Below are 22,947 nucleotides of genomic sequence, written 5' to 3'. Positions count from 1 at the left end.
AAAAATGATAAAAATTCATTGGAAAAGCCATAGGATTAATTCACTTGTTTTGTCGTTTTCGCTAGAATTTCGATGATATTAGTGGCTCTCTCCCACTGACATCTACTGAATTTTGATGACTGTTTAATTCATATTGACTACATTATTTGTAAATATAGAATTGAATTCTTCTATTAATACCATATATCTAAGAATGAATTATGAACAATGGATGGAGTAAAATTTAAGAAAAAATAAGCTACTACTAGATGACGTATATATATGATCCAATTTCTTGTACATCAAAGGTTCAAAAATTTGGCACACCTAACATTGATGATCTTCTTTGTAAATTCGTACATCCTACAGTTTTTTTATTCTGAATTTTAATCTTCATCTCACTTTTTATTAAGAATTTAAGATGGTGTGCCTTCTTTAAATAACATTTTGATTCACTTCAAATTCGGGCTATTATATGGTAACCAATGCAAGTAAGCTTTAAACCTTATGTGAAGAAACAAGAAAGAAAATTGGTGAGAGTGAGTCACGCGAAATGCCCATCAAAACTGCAGCGAGACGTGGACGATAATTAAAGCATAATTTAATAACTTTAAAATCAGTCCGTAATTCAACTCTCTCTCCCTTAGTCAACAATCCATTGTCTCGAGAAAAATAAAAGACGTGTGGGATTTAAAAAAAAAAAGAAAAAAGAAAAAGAAAGATAGAGATTGGACAAAGAAGAGATGAACAAATAAAAGAAAGAAAAAAAAGGAATATCGGAAAAAGAAAAAGAAAACCACATCATCACTCTATCACCACCACCACTTATCTAAACTTGCTTTGCTTGTGGGGAAAATACGGTGAGTACCCTCGTGTTTAATCGAAATGCGAGATTTATCCCCTCTATTTCTAAAAATATCAGACATATCCCTTCAGTTTAATATAAATGACATATACATCCCCTAAAAAATGTTAAATTACAGATATCATCTTTTTTCGTTTATTTTTTACAAAAAAATAATTTAAACTCCCCAAAATACCCTTAATGAAATAATTTTTTATTTTCTATTCTATATACAAAAAAATTAAATTAAAAAATTTCTTTATAAAAAGTTAATGATTTTTTTTATAAAGAGAGATTTTGATTTTTTTTAATAAAACAGTAAATAAATATTTATTCTATTAAGGGTATTTTTGGGAGTTCAAACGAAAAGGGTGATATTTGTAATATAACATTTTTTTAGGGGAGATATATGTCATTTATATTAAACTGAAGGGATATATATGATATTTCTAGAAATAGAGGGGATAAATCTCGCATTTTGATTAAACACGAGGGATACTACATATATTTTCCCTTGCTTTTGCTTTTGCTTTTTACCCTTTTCTTTATCTTTTTTTTTTTTTTTTTTTTTTTTATCGGACCCTTTTCTTTAACTCATTTCACAACGCATCTCTTCCAAAAATCATATTTATATTATATACCTCTCTAAGTTGTCCTTGTTTTCCTTCTGATCAAATACAGATCAGAGAATAATATCTCCTTACATCCCGAAAAATTTAGCTACTTCGGGTAACATTTTGTCCAATTTTTTCATTTTGCACTCACATATATAAACATTTCTTTGACCCAAAAAAAAACATATATATCACTCTATATTAGTAACTCATAAAACCAAACAGTATATACTTACGTATCTTTCAAATTGCATGGGGTCACTAGGCAGTCCTAAACTTTGGGTTCCATATATAAACAACAAGGACTGCTCATTAGGGTTTTGTAGCTTGTACTGTCCCCAATGGTGCTACGTCATATACCCTCCTCCGCCGCCTCTCGATTTTTCCGGCGACGACGATGGCGGATCCACCTTCTCTCCACTCATTATCGCCGGCGTCATAATCTTGACCGCCGCTTTTCTTCTGGTCAGCTACTTCACCCTAGTTTCTAAATACTGCCGCAACAATAACAACCACAACGACGACGATCAAAGGACAGCAACGACGAGAACAAGATTCTCCCGGGAAAACCCTTTCCATGATGATGACGTGGCATGGCACGTGGCTACATCATCTACGGAGGGGCTCGACGAGGCCTTGATCCAGAAGATCCCGGTGATCAAGTACAAGAAAGGAAACGGGATTGTTGAAGGGACTGCGATGACTGAGCACTGCTCGGTCTGCCTCGGCGAGTTTCGAGAAGACGAGAGGCTTAGGGCTTTGCCGAAATGTAGCCATGCTTTCCACGTGGAGTGTATCGACACGTGGCTTAGATCGCACTCGAATTGCCCTCTTTGTCGCTCGAACGTCGAGATCGGCGCTCTTTCAGCCGACGTGGATCAATCAGGCAGCCGAGGGGAATCCGTAGTATCGGATAATGCGAGTGGTGAGAATGATGTCAGTACTACTAGGGTTTTGAATGACTTGGAGGAGAATCATAGTACTCAAATCGAGGTGAGAGATTCGATGCGGAGGTCCGTTTCGATGGACTTTACGCAGCGAGACACGGTCTACGTGGTTGATATTTTGATGTCTAGGGAAGAGGAAGAACAAGAAGAAGGGTTTGATGGCAAAGCTAATTGTTCAAAGTCAAATGGAAGTGATCGTAGTAACTACAACAAAAATGTTAATAGACTACATGTGAGGTCGGTTTCAAGTGGTAGGTTTTTTCTCACTAGGTCTATCATTGGGGCTGGGAAAGGAAAGATGAGTAGTAACTCAGTTATTCCCCTGTGAATACATGTGAAACGATCCATTTTTTTTAAATGATTTGTTGTGTAAAGAATAAATTTTCCTAATTTTTATGATGGATGTAAAATATGTGATTCTGATATACTAGCGGATATATATATATTACCACGAATGATTTAAGGAGGATTAATTTGATCTGTGTACCTTTATAGGCCTTAGCTAAAACTTTTTCATTTACTATTCTTTATTATATCCGCTAGTTGTCAGTAGAGTAGATCATAGATATTGAAATTAAAGTAACTCCACCAGAATGGACAAGAATTTCTTTTTGCTGATTAAAGGACGTTGAATGCAATTATGGTTTGCTATTATTATTAACTTTTGTCCATGACCGTCCTAACTGCTAGCTGTAGGACATATAGTCAAATTATTTGGGAGTGGTTATCCATAGTAATGGGTGTCATTCTTGCGCCCTCTGCCTCGTGAAAGATTTGGAAAAGATTAATAAACAAACGCTTTATAATGTCTTTAAATAGAAAATAAAAAATAAAAAATTATTCGCACCGCTGAAATTCTAAAGAAGAATTGGTGGCATAAATATTTAATGTTTTCGGAAACATATACGTATGTATTTTTGCTTTTTTTTTTTTGCGATAAAAATACTTAATGTTGAGTTTCGGTTGCACCGTTATATGAAAAAAAAAAAAAAAAAAAAAAAATTGACGGAAATCCATGTGACAACCTTAGATTAAGCATAATTTAGTATTTTTTTTTTCCTTAAAAGTAATTCAGTATTAATAATATCATTTTGATAACAAAATAATTAATTAAAGGACACTGTAGTTTTCTAGCCCAAAACAAACTACAATTTTTGGATCTAACCAACGTTTGCTAACGTTTAGGAAAATAATCAAACAGCACAAACTGACAACTAATTATGCCTGAAGTACCTTATAACTAGCAACAAATTTTTGCGTAATTATTAACAAAAAAAACATTTGCAACGTGTAATGAGTACGTATATCAAGTAGTAAACATTAAACACGCTAACATTATTTTGACTTTATGAATTTTTGAATTCCTTAAATTTCTCAAAAAAAGTCAGTTACATCATAAGGAATTTTGTTTTTATATCTTGACTACCAAAGAAAAGTGCAATCCTTTTAATGGATCAGAGGAAAACAGTTTTGCTCAAAGAAAAGTGCAATTTTCATGTGTTTCTATTGGTCCGATCTTCATGTGTTTAAGATAATATGCAATTTTTTATTTTTGTGTTCCAATGTTCAAGCATGGAAAATTTCCATTTATTTCCATAAAATTTTCGGAAATTCCTAGTTATTTCCACAAAAATATCCATCATTTTCAGCTCTTCAGAAAGAGTTCTTCCCGAGCATAAAGGTAAAACGTCATTAATTAACGATAATTAACATATATTTATTGACGATTCAACCCATACAAAAACTGTCGAAGAAGAAGGAGTAGAGAGAAATTAGTTTGAGGCATTTACTTACCCAAATTGTAAACTTCATTTTTAGACCGACAGTGATCTGAAAACGTACCGATGGATGGATTTCATCCCCGGCAAAATTCCACAACATTAAACAACAACTTTCATCCAACATAATGGGTATATTTTTGAAGATCTAGTCGCCACGAATTAATAGGGCTTGAAATCACTCAATTTCAAGTTCATATAATTTTTTTAAAATTTTGAAGGGGGAAAAATGAAAATGGAGAAGGAGAGAGAGGAGGGAGAATGTGCGGGTACAATGAATGAATGCATGAGAGAGAGAGAGAGAGAGATAATACAATTATATAATATTCATATATTAATTAATAACATTGTAGGTTATATATGGTATTTTATAAATAAATCAAATGTCAACTCATCACTTTGACTATTTGTTTAAAAGTTTTAAAATGTTGGATATATTAAAACGTGATGTATCATATGGCCTACTAAATTACAAAATTCTTAATTAAAAATATTTTTAATATTATAATCAAGCAATAATGATTTTATTAAAACGATTTTAATATTAATTAAATTAACTAAGAATTTTTCTATAAAAAAGAATATTATTGATGCCTTATTAATTTAAATAAATAAATATGAAATCATTTTAACAATATTATTAATGCCTAAATATAATATAAATAATTTATAATTATTATTAAAATGATATTATTAACTTTAGTTAATTTTAGAAAAAAAAATGTTAGATTGTGTTCAACATAAGGTTGTCATGTGGATTTATGTCAAATTTAAATGATTTTGTTTAACAGTGCAACTAAAACCTAATATTAGGTATTTTTTCCGCGAAAAAATAAGTATTTAAGTGTATTTTTTCGAAAATATAAAGTATTTATGTCATAATTTCCTCAATTCCAAATAATATTTATTTTTTAATAATATATAATATTTATTCCAGCATATGATCTTGTCTTCTTTTTAATATCATTTTGGGATTATTCCTAAATTATGACATCCTCAATACTTTTGGACCAAAATCCAATATATTAAAATGAATCCAAAAATATGACTTCCTTATATTTATTGGTACAAAATTACCTTAAATGAAATATCTTTTTCTTTTTATATTTCAAATGTCTAGTTTACTTACATGATCATCAATAATCTACTTGATTTATTAACAATGTCGACATTACGATTTTTTTTTTTTGGAAACCTGAAAAAATCTGGAAAAAAAAATATTCAAGTGAACAAAACAAAAATCAACAACTACACTGTTTCGAGCATCTCTCCATTTACTGGCGATGATCTAGGTTTATTTGTCATGACATTAACTTTAAGGTTTGGGTTTGGGTTTTTGAGTGAAGAAGAAGAAGAAGAAGAAATCATGACAGAGAAGAAGAGGAATTGACATGCAGGCAAAGATAGAGAGAAAGGTAGATAGAGAGAGATTTATGTCCATATCAACGTGTTTAATGATTTCACTTCCTCCAAAGCCTCGTATATACCTTTATTTGTGAAACCTAAAGAAAAAAAATGGTTTTAAGAATCTGAAAATTCGTTAAAAGATTTTGACATTTTGTCTTTTTATTGACATCAATGTTAATAAATCTTCAAACGATTATGGAAACTTCTTTAAAGATTTATTGACATTGATGTCAATAGAGTTTCTGGATGTCAATAAATCTTCAAAAAAATTTGGTCGATTGAAAATTTATTGACATGCATGAAATTTATTGACATGCATGAAATTTATTGACAACGATGTCAATAAATCTTCACAGAATTTTTCAGAGTTGTTTGAAGATTTATTGACATTAATGTCAATAAAAAGAAAAAATGTCAATAAATCTTCAAACGAATTTTCAAAATTTTCAAATCAATTTTTTTTTCTTTTCAGATTTTTAAATTTTTCAAATTTTTAATATACCAAACGAAAAATGATCTCTAATTTTACTTTTGTGACCATTAAGTAAATACCGAAATTAAATATAAAAAAAAAAGATATTTTATTAAAGATATTTTTGTACCAACACATATATGAAAATCATACTTTTGGATTAATTTTGTCTTATTGGATTTTGGTCTTAAAGTATTGAGGAATTTATAGTTTAGAAATAATCTCTATCGTTCTTTCACGACGGAAAAATGACACTCGTACATAAAGAACAATAACAAATATCCAAGGACAAGGCACAATCCAAAAAAATAAAGCTCGTGAACTAGACTTATGAGCGACCAAAAATATTAAAAATATATCAAATATGTATTAAAATTTAATGTACTCACTCGCGCATGAACCATTGTTAGAAGAGTACAAGGTACACCGAATCAGAAACATAGAAATCCGTGTGATGCAGCGGAAATTTTGTTGATGAGATAAATGAACTACGATTGTTGATTCGACGCACGAATACCCAATCGAAGAACCTTCCTCCACCTATTGATTCGCTCACGAATACTAGGTCTCGGGCATCAAATCGGGTCCTCACAAGAACACACAAATTTGGGGATAAAAACACAAAGGTTTTAAATTTTCTTTTTCATTCATAATCTCTCCATTACAAAATAGGTGCTCATGATTTATAGATGCATCAAGAGACTTTTCATAATCCAAAACTGAATATTAATGCATAAATTAAATCTACTTAACACAATAATAAAAGCTATAATTAAATAAATCGAGAAGAAAATAAAACATCATTTTGAAAGCCTAAACGTCCGAATTGGTCTTAAAACCTGAGACCTCACGATGTGAGTCTTGTTTACTAGGTCGATTCCACTCAGAAAACACTACTCTTTTGTTTGTTTCGGTGATCCCAACATTCTTGAAACTGTAGGCTTGCATCACCGTGCATATAAAAAACACACATAAAAATGTAATCACACGACATTTCTTAACTACATATTATAACCATAAAAAATAAAAATAAAAAAAAAATAAAAAAACACTTCAATTTACATGAAAACATTCGCACTAAACAATTTATAGAAACACACTAAACTAAACTACTTTCATCCCCATATAAAATCTTAGCATTTCTCTTCTTCCATAGAAACCAAACGCAGGGTAAGGAACTTACAGCCACAAGCCACTTGGGTTTTCTCGTATCTTCTGGCCAGGGCAAGAAACACTTAGTACACCCTCAACACTAAACAATGCACAGAAACACACTCACACTCAATGAAGATCTGACCAGAAATGAATTTAAATCTATCACCCACATGCAATTGTGATGAATTTAAACTAACACTCGTTTTTTTTCTCTTGCGATTAAAATAAAGCTCAACTAGTGATTCACCGTATGACGCATAGCCTTCTCTCTTAATCTTCAAGAATCAAACCCAAAACACATTATAAAAATATACGGGAAAGATATAGGAAAGATCACTAGTTAAAGAGAAAAACGAAAAATCAGTAATGATACAGTAGTGAATGAACAATTAATCGACCACTAAACACAATAAAATGCACAAGATTTTACATCTACAAAGCAAAGGAGATAATCATAAATCAAATACAAAAACATAAAGCAGACATAATCCAAGCAAAAAGTACACACAGAGACACCGTGACCGGATGAATTCATAGAAGGGGGGCACAAATAAAAAAATAGTCAATTTTTTTTTTAATTCATAAAATAAAAGGTTTAACATATATGATGCTAAACAACATAATATTAAGTAACACATCGACTTTTCGGACCGTCTTATTTATCTTACTTTTTAAACTTTAGAAAATTCTTTAGAAAACTTGGAGGAATTTTTTTTTTAAAACACATCGAAACAAGGCAAACCAAAATTTTAAAGATCTTAAAAAAAACAAAAGCATTTAAAAAAAATATGAAGATTGCATATCGAACATTTCATGAGAAGTACTTAACCAAAATTGAATATATGAATTTAAAACTAAACATAGCGACAAAAATACTAAAACATAATCCATATTCTAAGTCTCAACTAAATTAGAAAACTCTTTGAAACTTCATAACTTTAAAATACTTGAAAATAAAAACTTTAAAATTTATTTCTTAAAAACTTGTAGCGGAAGACTTATTTTGTAAATGAAAACCATAACTCAACCCTCTCGCTATCGACGCCGCTAGTCCGCCCTGCTCAGTTCCTTGCAAGTTGTTTACCTACAATACAGACGTATATTTTTTTTTCAAAGAAATGAGCTTACGCTCATCGAGAATAATATAAAGCTCACAAAATAATATGAGTAATGCAATGCATGAACTGGTTATTAGTATTTTAGAACTAATTGGTGACTTGATCTTTCTTTTCTTGATTCTATTAACTTTTAGTTCTGGGTGCCCCTAGGGTAGTCGTACATATTTCAGTGCGCACTTTAGAGACGAAGATATGGGGTTGCAAGGTCCCACACTTCGCTCTATCTAATAAACTTATTAGGGCCTCGACCCGAGAAATTTCCCCATTTGAGCCTCTGCCCGGGAAGCTCTTGGCTATTAGGGTTTTGGGGGAAAACTAAAACTATGGTATAACTTTTGTAAAAATTCCAGTAACTATAAAACGTGATTTTGAGACATTTTTGTGAAGAGACCAAGGCAAAAAAAAAAAAAAAAAATCGGAACTATTTATTAATAATAAGACAAGTATAACATCTTACTTTAAAAACTTGTGAAAAACTAGTGTGCGGACCGATCGTAATATATTAAAAAAAATATTAGGGTTATATAGCTAAATAGCCTCCCAGTTTAGGCAGTTTTGGATTTAGCCATCATTTGGTTAATTTCGGGTTAATAGCCAGTCTCATTTATTTACACAATATCAAAATACCAAAATGACCTCAACCGTTCCTGCCCATTAACATAGTGAAAATAAAAAATATTTAAAACAAAATATCAGATAATAACTACTCGCGAGAATCGAGGAGCATTGTTGCGCTCAGTAATTAATACCACCGATACACGAAATCTCCTCTCTCACAAGAACAGGAATGGTGAACACGAAATCCCCAAATTTGAAAACCCAAAAAAATTAGTCGCGCGCTCTGGTTACTGAGGTGGTGGGGGAGACGACGGAGTTTCTGAAGCAAGGGCCAAAGTTCATGAGGAAGAAGAGGGGCCGGTACGGAAGCGTGTTCAAGTCGCATCTGCTGGGGTGCCCCACCATCGTGTCCATGGATCCAGAGGTGAACCGGTTCTTCCTGATGAAAGAGTGGCGGGGCATGGTCCCCGGCTACCCCCAATCCATGCTCCACATCCTAGGCCGCCGCAACATCGCCGCCGTCCACCTCGCTACGCACAAGCTCATGCGCTTCGCCGTGCTGTCCCTCATCACCCCCGGCGCGATGCGGCGCACCCTGCTCCCGAAGATCGACTCGTTCATGCGGGGCCACCTGGCACAGTGGGGCGGGAGGTGGTGAACATCCAGGCCCATCCACCTCTCTGCCACCAACTACACCCGAGGCCTCCACGCCAGGAACTCTCGCATCACGGTGGCGGCAAAGCTTCGCCCCTCATCGGCCTCTCCGTCGACTCGCTCAACTCCACCTCTCGCTCTCTTTCTTGCTCTTTCTCCGGCTGAAACTCTCTCTCTCTCTCTCTCTCTCTCTCTCTCTCTCTCTCTCTCTCTCTCGAGTTTCTTCTTCTTCTTCTTCTTCTTTCTTTTCTTTTCTTTCTTCCTTCCTTCTCTTTTTTTTTCTCCTGGTTCGCGTGCGTATGAAGGACTCGTCAAGGGTATTACTCAATGAAGGAGATGAAGTCTCTAGTACATTGATGACGTGGCAATGGTAATGCTTATCTTCCAAATTTACAAATAAACCTTTTTCTCTTTATTTTCTTTCAGTTTTGTCCTTTCACACCACGAAGAACAGCCTCGTCGCCGTAAAAAACTCCGGCGCCTCTCACTTCGTCCTCCTCTCCGCGATCTGCGTCCAAAGGTCCCGATCGGAATCATGGACTCCACGAAGAACAGTTTTTTTTTTTTGTTGCTCACATTAATAGTATGTTCGTGTAAATAGAAAACATATTTACAGTATATTCGTGTAAATATGAAGCATATTTACAGTATATTCATTGTAAATACAAAGCATATTTACAGTATGTTCACTGTAAATACAAAGCATATTAACAGTATATTCGTGTAAATAAACTGAAAAAAATTCTGGAAATATTTTGGGCACGAAAATTCTGGAAATTATGAATATATGGAAGACAAAATAATATCAATAAATGAAGAATATATTTACAGATTTTATCCATAATGAATTAACTAATTACCTAAAGTCAACGCTGAAAACTTCCAAATACATAACAATAAATGGGTTGAGAACTTTCAAAATCTGCTGGAAAATTCAAATTTCAAATTTGAAAACTTCCCTATTCGGTTTCAATATTTGATTCAAAATTTTTAAAAAAAATGCCTAATTAAAATAGCGTAAGGGCAAAAATGTAAAACTAATTCAATTAATAAGCTGCCACGTAAGCAATATGGGCTATTTACAGGAAATTAACGAAAGGTTGGCTAAAACCAAATTGCTAGTGTTTAAGATGGCTATGCAGCCAATTATTTAAAAATATTATGTATAGTATGAAAATATTTTTCGATTACTTTTTAAAAAGAAGACATATAAAACTAGCGTTTCCAAAAAATATCAATGCAAAATAATAATTTTTGAATCCACAGTAAACGTTTTAAAGTCTGAAAATCGGAAATAGGTCAGACGAACGAATCAGGTCTGCGCACTGATTTGAAAATAATAATAAAATCGATGCAAAATAACGATTTTTGAAACCACAGTAAGCGTTTTAAGAAACGATTTTTATTGAATTCGGACCAGATAGAAGAAATACATACCTATTCTTTTTCAATGATTGTGTTGTCTATCTAGGGCTACGAATTTCCAAAGAATAAGAAGAATATGAGAGAGAGAGAGCAGAGAGGAATGGTGAAAAGAAAAGAAGTGTATGTATATTTAAGGCTTGATTAAATCCTAAAAGTCCAAACCCTAAAAGCTCAAACCCTAAAAGCCCAAACCTACTCTTAATATATTAATTATTACTTTTATTATATATAAATATATATCACGTACATACACTTAATATAACTTAGCCTTATATAAACTAATATATAATTTATACATAAATAACTTATACTATACACATATTCCCAAAATAACACATATCATATATACCTTATACACATATAACATATTTCATATATATTATATTGTACGCGTATACCATATATATATATACCATAAATTAAAAGACTCGAACTACTTATTAATACTGAATGACGTAATAATTATATAATAATAATATATAAAATTACATGTAAAAATATAAATATACTCCACATAATTTTTGTTTCGTTTTGGATTTAAATCCAAGTGAAGTATTAGAGAAGACTCTTTAATCTCACACATTCTACATATCTTAAAAAATAAAATTTCAAATCTAGGTATGAAATTTTTAAATCGTTACTAGCTTGGATTTTAGGGGTTTCACAATCTCCCCTACTTATTAAAATTTTTGTCCTGAAAATTAACAAGAACGGCGAGAAGAACTGTAAGAATCCGGGATTTTAGGGGTTTCACAATCTCCCCTACTTATTATTACTCGGACAAAGCAAGACCCTCTAGAAAGAGCTCGGGATGTTGAGTTATCATGTCTTATTCTCATTCTCAAGATAGCATCGAAATCTTTCATCTACAAGACGATGAAATCGATCCTTAGCTTCTGACCACTAATTATTATCGACACTCCTATTCTATAGTTCTCCGATAAAAAAAAAATCACCGGAACGTACATCCAGTTTGAAAACTACTTTTTTAGTTTTCTTTACACTATTGTTTAAATTCGTAACTTTTCTAACGAAAATAAAGGAGCGTGTTGCACCAGAGTCAAACAATTCAAAGACGTCATAATAGACTAAAGAATCCGACCTGCTACTACATTCGAGGTGTTGGCTAGGACATTGCTATTAGTGCAGGCGTAAATGTGACCTTGAGGTGGCAGTGGTGTTTGAGTTGGTGGTGGTGCTTCTAGTCGACCCTAAAAAATCTGTGGCACTTCAATATCAGCTTGAATGAAGTTGAGTCGCTCATTCTGATTGGCTGCTCAAAGTTCTGCTTCAGACAATCTTTGAAAATGTGTCCTGGCTAACCGCACTTGTAACACAGTATACTGCCCATCTTACATTCTCTTGGGTGCATCCTCCCACATATGTTGCACTTCGGAAATGACCAATTTTCTATCTTGACATTGTAATTGGCATTACCGCTATTTTCAGGATGTGGCTCCTCTTCTTCACATTTTCATTCTTGAGATATTGCGCCTTGCCGACTTGGTTGTTGAAGGGAGGCTGATCGGACTTCTTATTGTTCCATATTCCTCGACTTTGAGTCTTCTCTTCCTTCCGTGCTTTGATGTACTAGTCTCGCTCCTCCTTCACTTGAACCAAATGGTATTCAACACGCATTGCACGTACGAGACAGTCTGCAACAGTGGATGATGGATGACTTCCACTATCAATTGGTCGGAACCAGGTGAGGGCACAATCTTGTAAGCTGGTTGAACTTCCTCACAGCTTCAGTCACAGTCATCGTGCCTTACTTTAACTCTATAAACTCATTTTGTTGTGTGTTTATCGCGCGCATGTTGAAATACAAACAGATATGATATGTGTGTTATATAATGATATGTTATAAATTAGAATATTTATAACATGTTCTCATTTCTAGTCTTATTATCATGTATGTTTATGTCATATGCCATTACTGTATGTAACAAAATAATAAGAGATTTGTAACTGACTAAGCCTATTCAAATTTAAGAATTTTATTTTGTCATACGTTTTAGATTTTTTTGATTTCTAGCCATTCTGCTTATGTGGTACATTGTTTATATCATTTTTAACCTTATTAATTAGTTAATATAATTTATTTTCTAAATTAATAAAATATAATTTATTATTCAAAATCCCTAATTATTAGGATCTCATGTATCTCACTCTCTCTCTCTCTGTCTCTCTCTATTTTCACGTTCACTCTTTCTCTCTCTCTCTCTCTCTCTCTCTCTCTCTCTCTCTATATATATATATATATATATATATATCTCGTCACATTTTTTAGCTATGGACAAAGGTCAAAAACATAAAAAAAAAACAGTTAATAGTCGTTAATAACTGTTCCCTGTATTTTCTTCGGCTGAGCCGTTTCCTCTTAATAAAGATTTCAGTTTCTTTTTTTTCAAAAAAATAGTCGTTAATAACTGTTAATAGGTTTCTGCTTCAACCAATAGTCGGTAATAACAGTTATTACCGACTATTAACTGCGATGCTGTTTTTTTCAACTTTCGTTATGGCTAAAAATGTAACGGAGAGAGAGAGAGAGAGAGAGAGAGAGAGAGAGAGAGTATTTAGGTATAGATAAATTAGTTTCATTTAATTTATTTTTGGCAAAGAATTAGGGGAAAAAAATAAGGGCAATTATGTCTTATTATCAAAGATTGGCTAATTATCAAATATTACTAAAACGTTGGCTATTTCACAATTCTAAGTTTTAAAAAGGCTAGTAAGCTAGAGCACCCAAATAATAAAGTGAAAAATATAAGTAAGAGAGTCGTACCGCCTCAAACTACAGAGGTCTAAATGAGAATCTCTCTAGTCGACTTTCGGGCCCAAATGGAAAAATTTATCATATGTTATAAGTTTATAAGATGGAGTGAAGTATGAGATCTTGCAATCTCATATTTTCGTCTTCAAAGTGCGCACTGAAAATTGGTACGTTTTTTTTTTTTCTAGAGCCTCGAATAAAATATTATAAGATTTATGATACGAAAGACTATGACATTGTTAGAACTAAAACAACAATAACCAGTTCATGAATTGCATTGCTCATATTGTTTTGTGAGCTTTATATTACTCTCGCTGAGCGTTAGCTCGATTCTATGATAATATTTGTTTGTGTTGTAGATAAACAACCTATAAAGAATTGAGTTATTTTGCTGATATATTTGGTTTCAAATTTCTACTTCATATTTTTACGTTTTAGTTAAGTGCTTTAAACGAGTTTCGAAATGCAACCTCATATGTCTTTTATGCTTTTTGTTTCTTTTAAATAATTAAATATTTGATTGCCTTAATATGTTTTTAAAAAATTCTCCAAATATTCTAAAGTATAAAAAGGAAGATAAGTAAGACGGTTCGAAAATCCGGGTCGTCACACCGCGTGTATGTGGGTGCGTCGGTCCATTGAAAGGGTGCGACATGCCATTAAATGAGTGCGCCGTGTTGAATTTTTTGCGCTCCACGCCGCCACACTGTCACCAATAAGAAGTTCACGTTTTCAGCTCGTTTTGAGCACGTCCGATCACATATGAAGGCTCTAAGGTTCCAAAAAAATCCCTAACCACCTTATATTCGAATTTTAGCACTCATAAATAAAAAAAAAAGTTAGGTTGTAAATTAGATTTTAATATAGTGTTTGACTTGTTCATCACCACTATTCTCCATCATCGGTTCAGAGTTTTATCTTTTTATCTTTAATTTGAGAACTCCCGCTTTTTATGTTTATTTGGTTGAGTTTGATTACGGTTCGCTTTTATTTATTTTCTTCTTTTATTACTCTCATCGCCATGAACTAATTCTCTTAAGGGTGATGGCCTGTCTTTGTTTGAATATAGTTCTGGATTTATTTATTGATTGAAGTATTTTCCGTGTTCATCATCGTTTGCTTGATTTAATTCCATGCTTAATGCCTGAATGTGATTAACTACCTCGTTCATGATTTGTTAAGACTGATAGGATGCTTGAGAAAGATTTAGTTGATCGTGCATAAAAATTATTTTCCCGCAGTACATTCCTATGACTATAGATAGCTAGGCTGCTACGGATTCGTGTGTACGCTCCCAACCGCAATGCTTGTCATGTTTTTAGGAATTGAGATCGAGAGATAATTTTTCAAATATTGACATAAGTTGTTAGATGCTCGAGAGAGATTTAGTGATAAAAAGACGTGAGCGTGATTAGCAAAGATAGAACCAAAATATCGTGCATAGTTGTACGAATCCCAACCATAAGAGAGTTGGCAAAGCCCTTGCCCTTGACTTCCTATCATCTGTGGAGGCTCAACTGATATATAAACACATGTTCATTCACACACGCAACCAATGTGGGACTATCTCACTTCAATACTCCCCCTCGCGCATAGTGTGACCAGGCCGAGTAACAATCTCCCTCACGCTTCACGTGAGCCGGGCCAAATTCAAGTTGTGTGAATGGATAAAGTTCTGATACCATGTTAAATTCCATCTTAAAACCAATTGGTAATAAGTAGAGAAGCTCAACTGATAAATAAACACATGTTCAATCTCACACGCAACCAATGTGGGATTATCCCACTTCAATAATAATCACCTTTGATTTACTTGAGTTCAATTCGTTGTTAGCTTGTTTATTTCTTCGGTTAACTTATTCATTATGGAATTCGACTCGTACTTACGATTTACTACTTAAGTGACTATGTGCAGTTACGTATGAAAATATCGCAACGCTAGCGCCCCCATATTTATATGTGACATAGTTTCTCTCTCTCTCTCTCTCTCCCTCTCTCATAATTACACATTGTACCATGGAAATAATATATACCCTATATTTTGTGATTATTCAAATTCGGAAAGAACAGGAGATTCATTTTCCTTAAAAAAAAAAAAATTGGGACTTTATTTTCTTAGATTAAAATTTATAACTTAATTTATAAGGAATAAAAAAAAAATTGGGACATTATTTTCTTATATTAAAATTTAGAATTTATTTAATAATGTTTATTGACTATAAAGAAACATCAAATATAATTAAAAAGTTAAAAAAAATTACAATAATTTGGTTTCATAATTCAATTTCTTCTTCTTCTTTATTTATTTATCGTCTATGAGTTTTGATATGGAATCATATGACTTTTCATAAACAAATTAATTGATTATTTAATATAACTCAAGGTTATGGCTGATTTTCGAAACGCTCGAGAATCAGGTCGAACAGAGTTCACGGTTGCGTCCGGAACGTCGAAGAGACTCGAGAGTAGCCTTTGTTCAAAATTTCAACACCGGAGCTCCGGCGACGGTGGCGGTCCGGCGGCGGCGGAAATTTCCGGCGATCGGAAAATTTATCCGAAAGATGTTCCTAGAACTCTTCAACCTCCTGAATACCTTGGCGGGGTTGATTTTATGAGAACCCACACACAAAAACGCAGATCTACTCAAAAATCACAAAACTTACGTTTTACCGGCGATGCTCCGACGAACAACTTCCGGTCCGATTTGAAAGATGAAATTCTCCAGATCTGTAGACCTCTTCAAAACAAAGCTAATGCAAAAAGAATCATGTCATTTGGGACTTGGACGAAGGAGATATGCCGAAAATAAGTTTCAATCCAAAACTCACCTTTTCTCCGACTTCGGCCGAGCTTTTCCGGCGAACGACAACGACTCCACGGGCAAAGTTTGTACTCAAAATGATCCTTGTGATGAGCTCTTGTCGATGGAGGTGGAGGTGTATCTCACCTCCCGTTGGTTTGGTCGAAAACCCGTCGGAGAGAAAAAGAGAAAAAGAGAAACCTGAGAGAGAAAGAGAGAGAGAGAGAGAGAGAGAGAGTGACGGGAAGTGGAGGGAAATATATATATATATTTTTTTTAAAACCAACCTGGTCAAAGCATGACCAAGAAAAGAAAGGAAAATAAATAAATAAAATATAAAAAAATGGGTTTTACAATACCTCCCACCTTAAGAAATTTCGTCCTCGAAATTAGATAAAAAGATGTGGGTAAAGCTCTCGAATTTCCGACTCGATCTCCCATGTCGACTCTTCGGTCCCATGATATTTCCAAAGTACTTTTACAAGTGGAATCTCGCGCCTTTGCAAAACTTTAACTTGGCTTTCTATGATTTGAATCGGAACCTCATCATAAGTCACATCCTCTCTAATTGGTACATCGGTCCACATTAGGACATGAGAAGGGTCTAATTTGTACTTTCGTAGCATCGAGACATGGAAGACGTTGTGAACGTGCGAGAGTTGAGGGGGTAAGGCTAGTCGATAAGCAAGTGGCCCAACACGATCTAGAATTTCAAAAGGTCCGGTATACCTTGGCGCAAGCTTGCCTCGAACACCAAAACGTGATAACCCTCGCTTAGGTGACACCTTCAAGAAAACATAATCTCCCACTTTGAACTCCAATGGTCGCCTCATTCTATCTGCATAGCTCTTTTGTCGACTTTGGGCACTCTTGAGACGATCTCGGATGACTTGAACTTTCTCTGTGGTTTCTTGCACCAATTCTGGCCCAAGAGCTATAACATCTTCGTTCTCGGCCCAACACAAAGGAGATCGACAAGGTCTCCCATAAAGAGCCTCATAAGGAGCCATGCCAATACTTGCTTGATAGCTATTGTTATAAGTGAATTCGACCAAAGGGAGATGTTCACCCCAATTTCCTCCAAAGTCCAAGGTACATGCCCTCAACATATCCTCAAGAATTTGTATCACCCGCTCGGATTGTCCATCAGTCTGTGGGTGGAAAGCCGTGCTAAAATTTAACTCGGTCCCTAAGGCATTTTGTAATCCTTTCCAAAATCGGGAAGTGAAACGAGCATCTCTATCTGACACGATGGTTGTGGGAACTCCATGTAACCTCACGATGAAATCGATGTATAACTTGCATAACTTTGGAACCTTATAATGTGAACTGATAGGAATGAAGTGAGCAGTTTTTGTCAACCGATCTACTATTACCCAAACAGAGTCGTGGTTCTGCAAGGTTCTTGGTAACCCCGAAACAAAATCCATGGTAACGTGGTCCCATTTCCACTCCGGAATGGATATGGGTTGAAGCATACCTCCCGGCCTTTGGTGTTCAATCTTGACTTGTTGGCATGTTAAACACCTCGATACATATGATGCCACGTCGCGCTTCATCCCTCGCCACCAATATTGTCGCCTTAGATCCTTGTACATCTTGGTGCTACCAGGGTGGATAGAAAACTTCGAACGATGCGCATCTGCTAGTATTTCTTTGCGAAGTGTAGGATCATTAGGAACGGGGACCTTCTTCTTGAAGAGTAAAAATCCATCCGGCCCAATTCCCCATCCTTCAATCTCTTCCCCATTTTTAATCTGGTTCCATAACCCACGAAGTTCCTCTTCTTGCCATTGACTTAGCTTAACTCGGAGGATAATGGAAGGAGTAACTATCATGTTGAATACAAAAGCACCGCGGTGATTCTCTCCATATTGCAAATCAAAGCCCCCGAGAGTGATCGACCTCCTCCAATCTTCAAGTGCCAAGCAAGCCATGATTCCATGACTCTTTTTTTTTTTTTTTTTTTTGGCTTAAAGCATCAACTTCCATATTCGTTTCTCCAAGATAGTACCATAAACTGAAGTTGTAATCCTCTATATACTCATCCCATCGTCGTTGTCTGGGGTTTAGATCCCTCTGAGTAAACAAATACTTTAAACTCTTGTGATCTGTGAACACTTCAAACTTCGCCCCATACAAATAACATCTCCATATCTTCAAGGCAAAAATTACCGCGCCCAACTCTAGATCATGGGTGGGGTAGTTCTTCTCGTGAGGCTTAAGTTGTCGCGATGCATAAGCAACAACTCGGCCTTCTTGCATTAATACGCACCCCAGACCATTCCCGTACACGGTGTACGGAACATCACTGTTTGGAACTACAAGAATGGGTGCGTTAGTGAGTCGTGCTTTCAGTTCAAGGAACGCATTTTCACATTCTTCATTCCACTCGAATCTGACATCTTTCTTTGTCAATCTTATCAATGGGGCAGCAATCTTTGAGAAGGTTCAACAAAACGCCTTAACATCCTACCAAACCAAGGAAACTTCTAACTTCAGACACATTCTTCGGGCGTTCCCATGCTACAACTGCTTCAACCTTAGCGAGATCAACAAAGATTCCATCTGCTGATACGACAAGCGCAATGAATTTTGACCTCACTAATCCAAGTCATATTTTCCTCTTATATGCGTAGAGTTGATAATCCGTAGAGTTGTATAGCGATTTGTATATGCTAAACATGATCTTCCCAAGTCTTAGAATAGATCAAGATATCATCAATAAAAACAATGATACATCGATCCAAATAAGGCTTGAATACTCGATCCATTAGGTCCTTAAAACATGCATGGGAATTTGTCAGACCAAACAACATTGCTAGAAACTCAGAATGTCCGTATCGACTATGAAGAGCTGTCTTGGGAATGTTTTATTCTCTGATCCTTAATTGGTGATACCCAAAACATACATTCAACTGCAACTCGTGACATCACTAGCGTAAGAAGCTTGAAAGTCAAATTTAGAACATAATTTGACCAATTCGAACAAGAGTGCTCCTATCAAACCAAAGATTCAATCGAATATGGATACTATAAAATAATACCCACAAACGTCATACGGAAAAGATTGAACGATCCCAACGAATTAAGTCTTGACTAAGTACTTCAGACTCAAGATTACTCGATGATAAATAAAATTCAAAAAAAAAATATCACATCGGCCGACACATATGAAATGGTGCTACACCCCTAGGTTATCTGAAACCTAGGCTCTGATACCAAATTTGTAACGCCCCAAAATAGGGGGTCAAAGAAAAGAAAGAAAAAAAATAAAATAAAAGACTCAAACGAATAAATAACACTAGACGACAAAATAAAAAACACCACGTCGGACATATTTTGAAAAGTCAACAAGATTTTCACCCATGAGATTTAAACACGTCAACAAAATAAAATTTAAAGACCAGTCAACAAACCACCACAGTTTAGTGTAGCACCATTTATGTATAACGACAAATATCATCGAGTCATCTTAGTCAAGTATCATAGTCAATAACGAGAATACCTCACGATAAGGTGTATCTCCACGTCATTCGTTGGGACGCCACAACATTTCTATGATTAAGATCTTTTATTTTCAAACACCTGGAGTGGAATTAAAAGAAAAAGGGGTGAGCTTCCACGTGCTCAGCAGGAGAACCATTACTCAACCTAAGGTTTTGTTCATTTTAAAAACATGCCATATTATTTATCAAAAACCATAATTACCAACTTTACGTTATTAATTGATTATTTAGCAAAGATTATTAAAACTCAAAATTATAAGTTATGACGAAACCTCTGACATGAAGTCAAGAGTAGCCACTTTGGACTGTAAGGTGCCAGGTGGACGCGCATCACCTGCAACCGATGCCAGATCCAAAGCAACTGGGCGAGGTGGGCCCAACGACCTGTAACCCCGAGTCTCGCCCCGCGTAAACCCGCTGCGCAGCAAAGGGAAGCGGAATGCGCCATCGCTCCCTCCAATCAACCTTTTTGGACAATAATGTCCCCGGATGGAAGCGCATCGTCCGATAACGAATACTTTGATTCCAGTTCCTTTATTAATATCATACCATGTCATAATTATACAAAAACTCTATCCCGTCGACAAATTGAAACGGGCCTACTTGGTTTAATGTTTCACCTAGTCATCTACTCTACTACTAACCATTTTTAATTAAAGAAAACTCTCACAAAGGAAGAGTAATAGAACCCCTACCTCAAATGAATCTCGAACGAGACTTGAAGAAAGCTAGGTAACGATCGCCTCGAAGTACGTGCCACCGATCACGGCTGATTTTCGAAACGCTCGAGAATCAGGTCGAACGGAGTTCACGGTTGCGTCCGGAACGTCGAAGAGACTCGAGAGTTGCCTTTGATTAAAATTTCAACACCGGAGCTCCGGCGACGGTGGCGGTCCGGCGGCGGCGGAAATTTCCGGCGATCGGAAAATTTATCCGAAAGGTGTTCCTAGAACTCTTCAACCTCCTGAATACCTTGGCGGGGTTGGTTTTATGAGAACCCACACACAAAAACGCAGATCTACTCAAAAATCGCAAAACTTACGTTTTACCGGCGATCCTCCGACGAACAACTTCCGGTCCGATTTGAAAGATGAAATTCTCCAGATCTGTAGACCTCTTCAAAACAAAGCTAATGCAAAAAGAATCATGTCATTTGGGACTTGGACGGAGGAGATATGCCGAAAATAAGTTTCAATCCAAAACTCACCTTTTCTCCGACTTCGGCCGAGATTTTCCGGCGAACGGCAGCGACTCCACGGGCAAAGTTTGTACTCAAAATGATCCTTGTGATGAGCTCTTGTCGATGGAGGTGGAGGTGTATCTCACCTCCCGTTGGTTTGGTCGGAAACCCGCCGGAGAGAAAAAGAGAAAAAGAGAAACCTAAGATAGAGAGAAAGAGAGAGAAAGAGAGAGAGAGAGTGACGGGAAGTGGAGGGAAATATATATTTTTTTTTTAAAACTAACCTGGTCAAAAGCATGACCAAGAAAAGAAAGGAAAATAAATAAATAAAATATAAAAAAAACGGGGTTTTTACACGTTTACATATCACAATTCACAACACGTTCATATTTTTTTATATTAAATAAAAAATTTAGAACAAAATTACTCTTAGTTGAATTTATTTGCAATGATATATCTATTGCTTGCATTAGATATATAGCAACATCGTTGATATATTTTTTTATTATATAAAACATAGAAAAAATATTACTAGTTAAATATATTGCCATGATATACTGAACTATAGTTTGAATTACTATACGTGAAGGCTGTTACATTCAACAAGTGTGAAAATTTGGCTGTGAGGAATATGAGATCGTTAAATGCACAAGGAACCCATATTTCAATCAACGGCTGTAACAACGTCACTGTCTCCGGACTCACCGTGACTGCTTGGGCGAATAGCCCCAACACCGACGGAATCAATGTCAGAGGAACCATCACTCTCACCATCTCTGATTCTGTCATTGCAACCGGAGCCGATTGCATTGCTCTCAACGATGGCACGAGTAACGTGCGAGTTTCCGGTATCACTTGTGGACCCGGTCACGGCATTGGGTAACATTATTATTATTAATTTGATTATAAAAAAATTAAATACTAGCACTTCCTATATTATGTGTGAAATTAATTAACCTATGGTTTGTTTTTTCTTCGTTTAATTAATTAGTATCGGTAGCCAGAATTCAGATGAGCATGTCTCTGATGTCACTGTGGACGGAGTCGTATTTTCCGGGACAACTAGTGGGCTGACAATCAAGACTTGGCCGGTAATTAATCATTCAAAATTCCTACTATATATCTTAGCATGATTTACAATTTATCTGATCTACGTAACGTAATTACATTTGTTGACCACATATTAAAATATAACATAACATGCAGGGGGGTTCAGGAAACGTTACGGGTATAAAATTCATGAACATTGCAATGGCGAATGTCCAAAACCCCATCCTCATAGACCAAGAGCAAGTAAGTGATTCATCTTTCTAAGTTAATAACTCTGGATTCTAATATTCTTTTTTGCTGTATTCTCTTTTTGTCTCTAATTAAATTATGATATAAAAAAAAAGATGTAATGATTCACTAGAGAGGGACACGTGCTGTGGTATTGACTATTTTGTTAATTTCTATATTAATCAATAATGTGACAGAACTCTGCGGTCCAAGTGTTGGACGTGTTATACCAAAACATAACGGGAACGACGCTTCTCCGGAGGCCGTGAATTTTGATTGCAACGATCGCTTCAAATGCCGAGAAATCGTTCTTCAAGATGTCGATCTCCGCGGTGACAACAACAATGTCGGCGCTTCATGCAAAAACGTCGAGTTTACCAAAATCGGAGCCATTGCACCTCTTTGCCCTGATGACGTCATCACAAGCTCAACTTCTACTCCGAGTCAACCTCCGGT

General features: G+C 35.3%; 1 protein-coding gene and 1 long non-coding RNA gene across 9 annotated transcripts; one reads left to right on the top strand and one right to left on the bottom strand.

Moving 5' to 3' along the window:
• Positions 1-1,610: 1,610 nt before the first annotated feature.
• LOC149404799 (RING-H2 finger protein ATL51-like) lies at positions 1,611-2,821 on the top strand. The gene has a single exon (XM_089601912.1). It carries the CDS (start codon positions 1,690-1,692, stop codon positions 2,710-2,712), a length of 1,023 nt encoding a protein of 340 aa, XP_089458038.1. The 5' UTR covers positions 1,611-1,689; the 3' UTR covers positions 2,713-2,821.
• A 5,190-nt stretch (positions 2,822-8,011) lies between these two features.
• Positions 8,012-21,462, bottom strand: LOC149404798 (uncharacterized). Of its 8 annotated transcripts, XR_016295428.1 has the most exons (6): positions 21,241-21,462; positions 21,076-21,162; positions 20,729-20,997; positions 16,553-16,725; positions 16,388-16,474; positions 15,893-16,309 (listed from the first exon to the last, which is right to left on the bottom strand). It is a non-coding gene; the product is annotated as an uncharacterized LOC149404798 (long non-coding RNA). The 8 variants fall into 8 exon arrangements; XR_016295427.1 differs by having other exon boundaries at positions 15,893-16,474; XR_016295429.1 differs by lacking the exons at positions 15,893-16,309; positions 16,388-16,474; positions 16,553-16,725 and adding exons at positions 19,513-20,112; positions 20,306-20,565.
• Positions 21,463-22,947: the final 1,485 nt, after the last annotated feature.

The sequence above is a fragment of the Urtica dioica genome, chromosome 2, assembly GCF_054948205.1.
Source record: "Urtica dioica subsp. dioica isolate 48M chromosome 2, U.dioica_male_clone48M_v1_H2, whole genome shotgun sequence".
NCBI lineage: Eukaryota > Viridiplantae > Streptophyta > Magnoliopsida > Rosales > Urticaceae > Urtica > Urtica dioica.
Note: the sequence above shows the minus strand (reverse complement) of the source record. Positions and strands in the feature narration are given on the sequence as shown.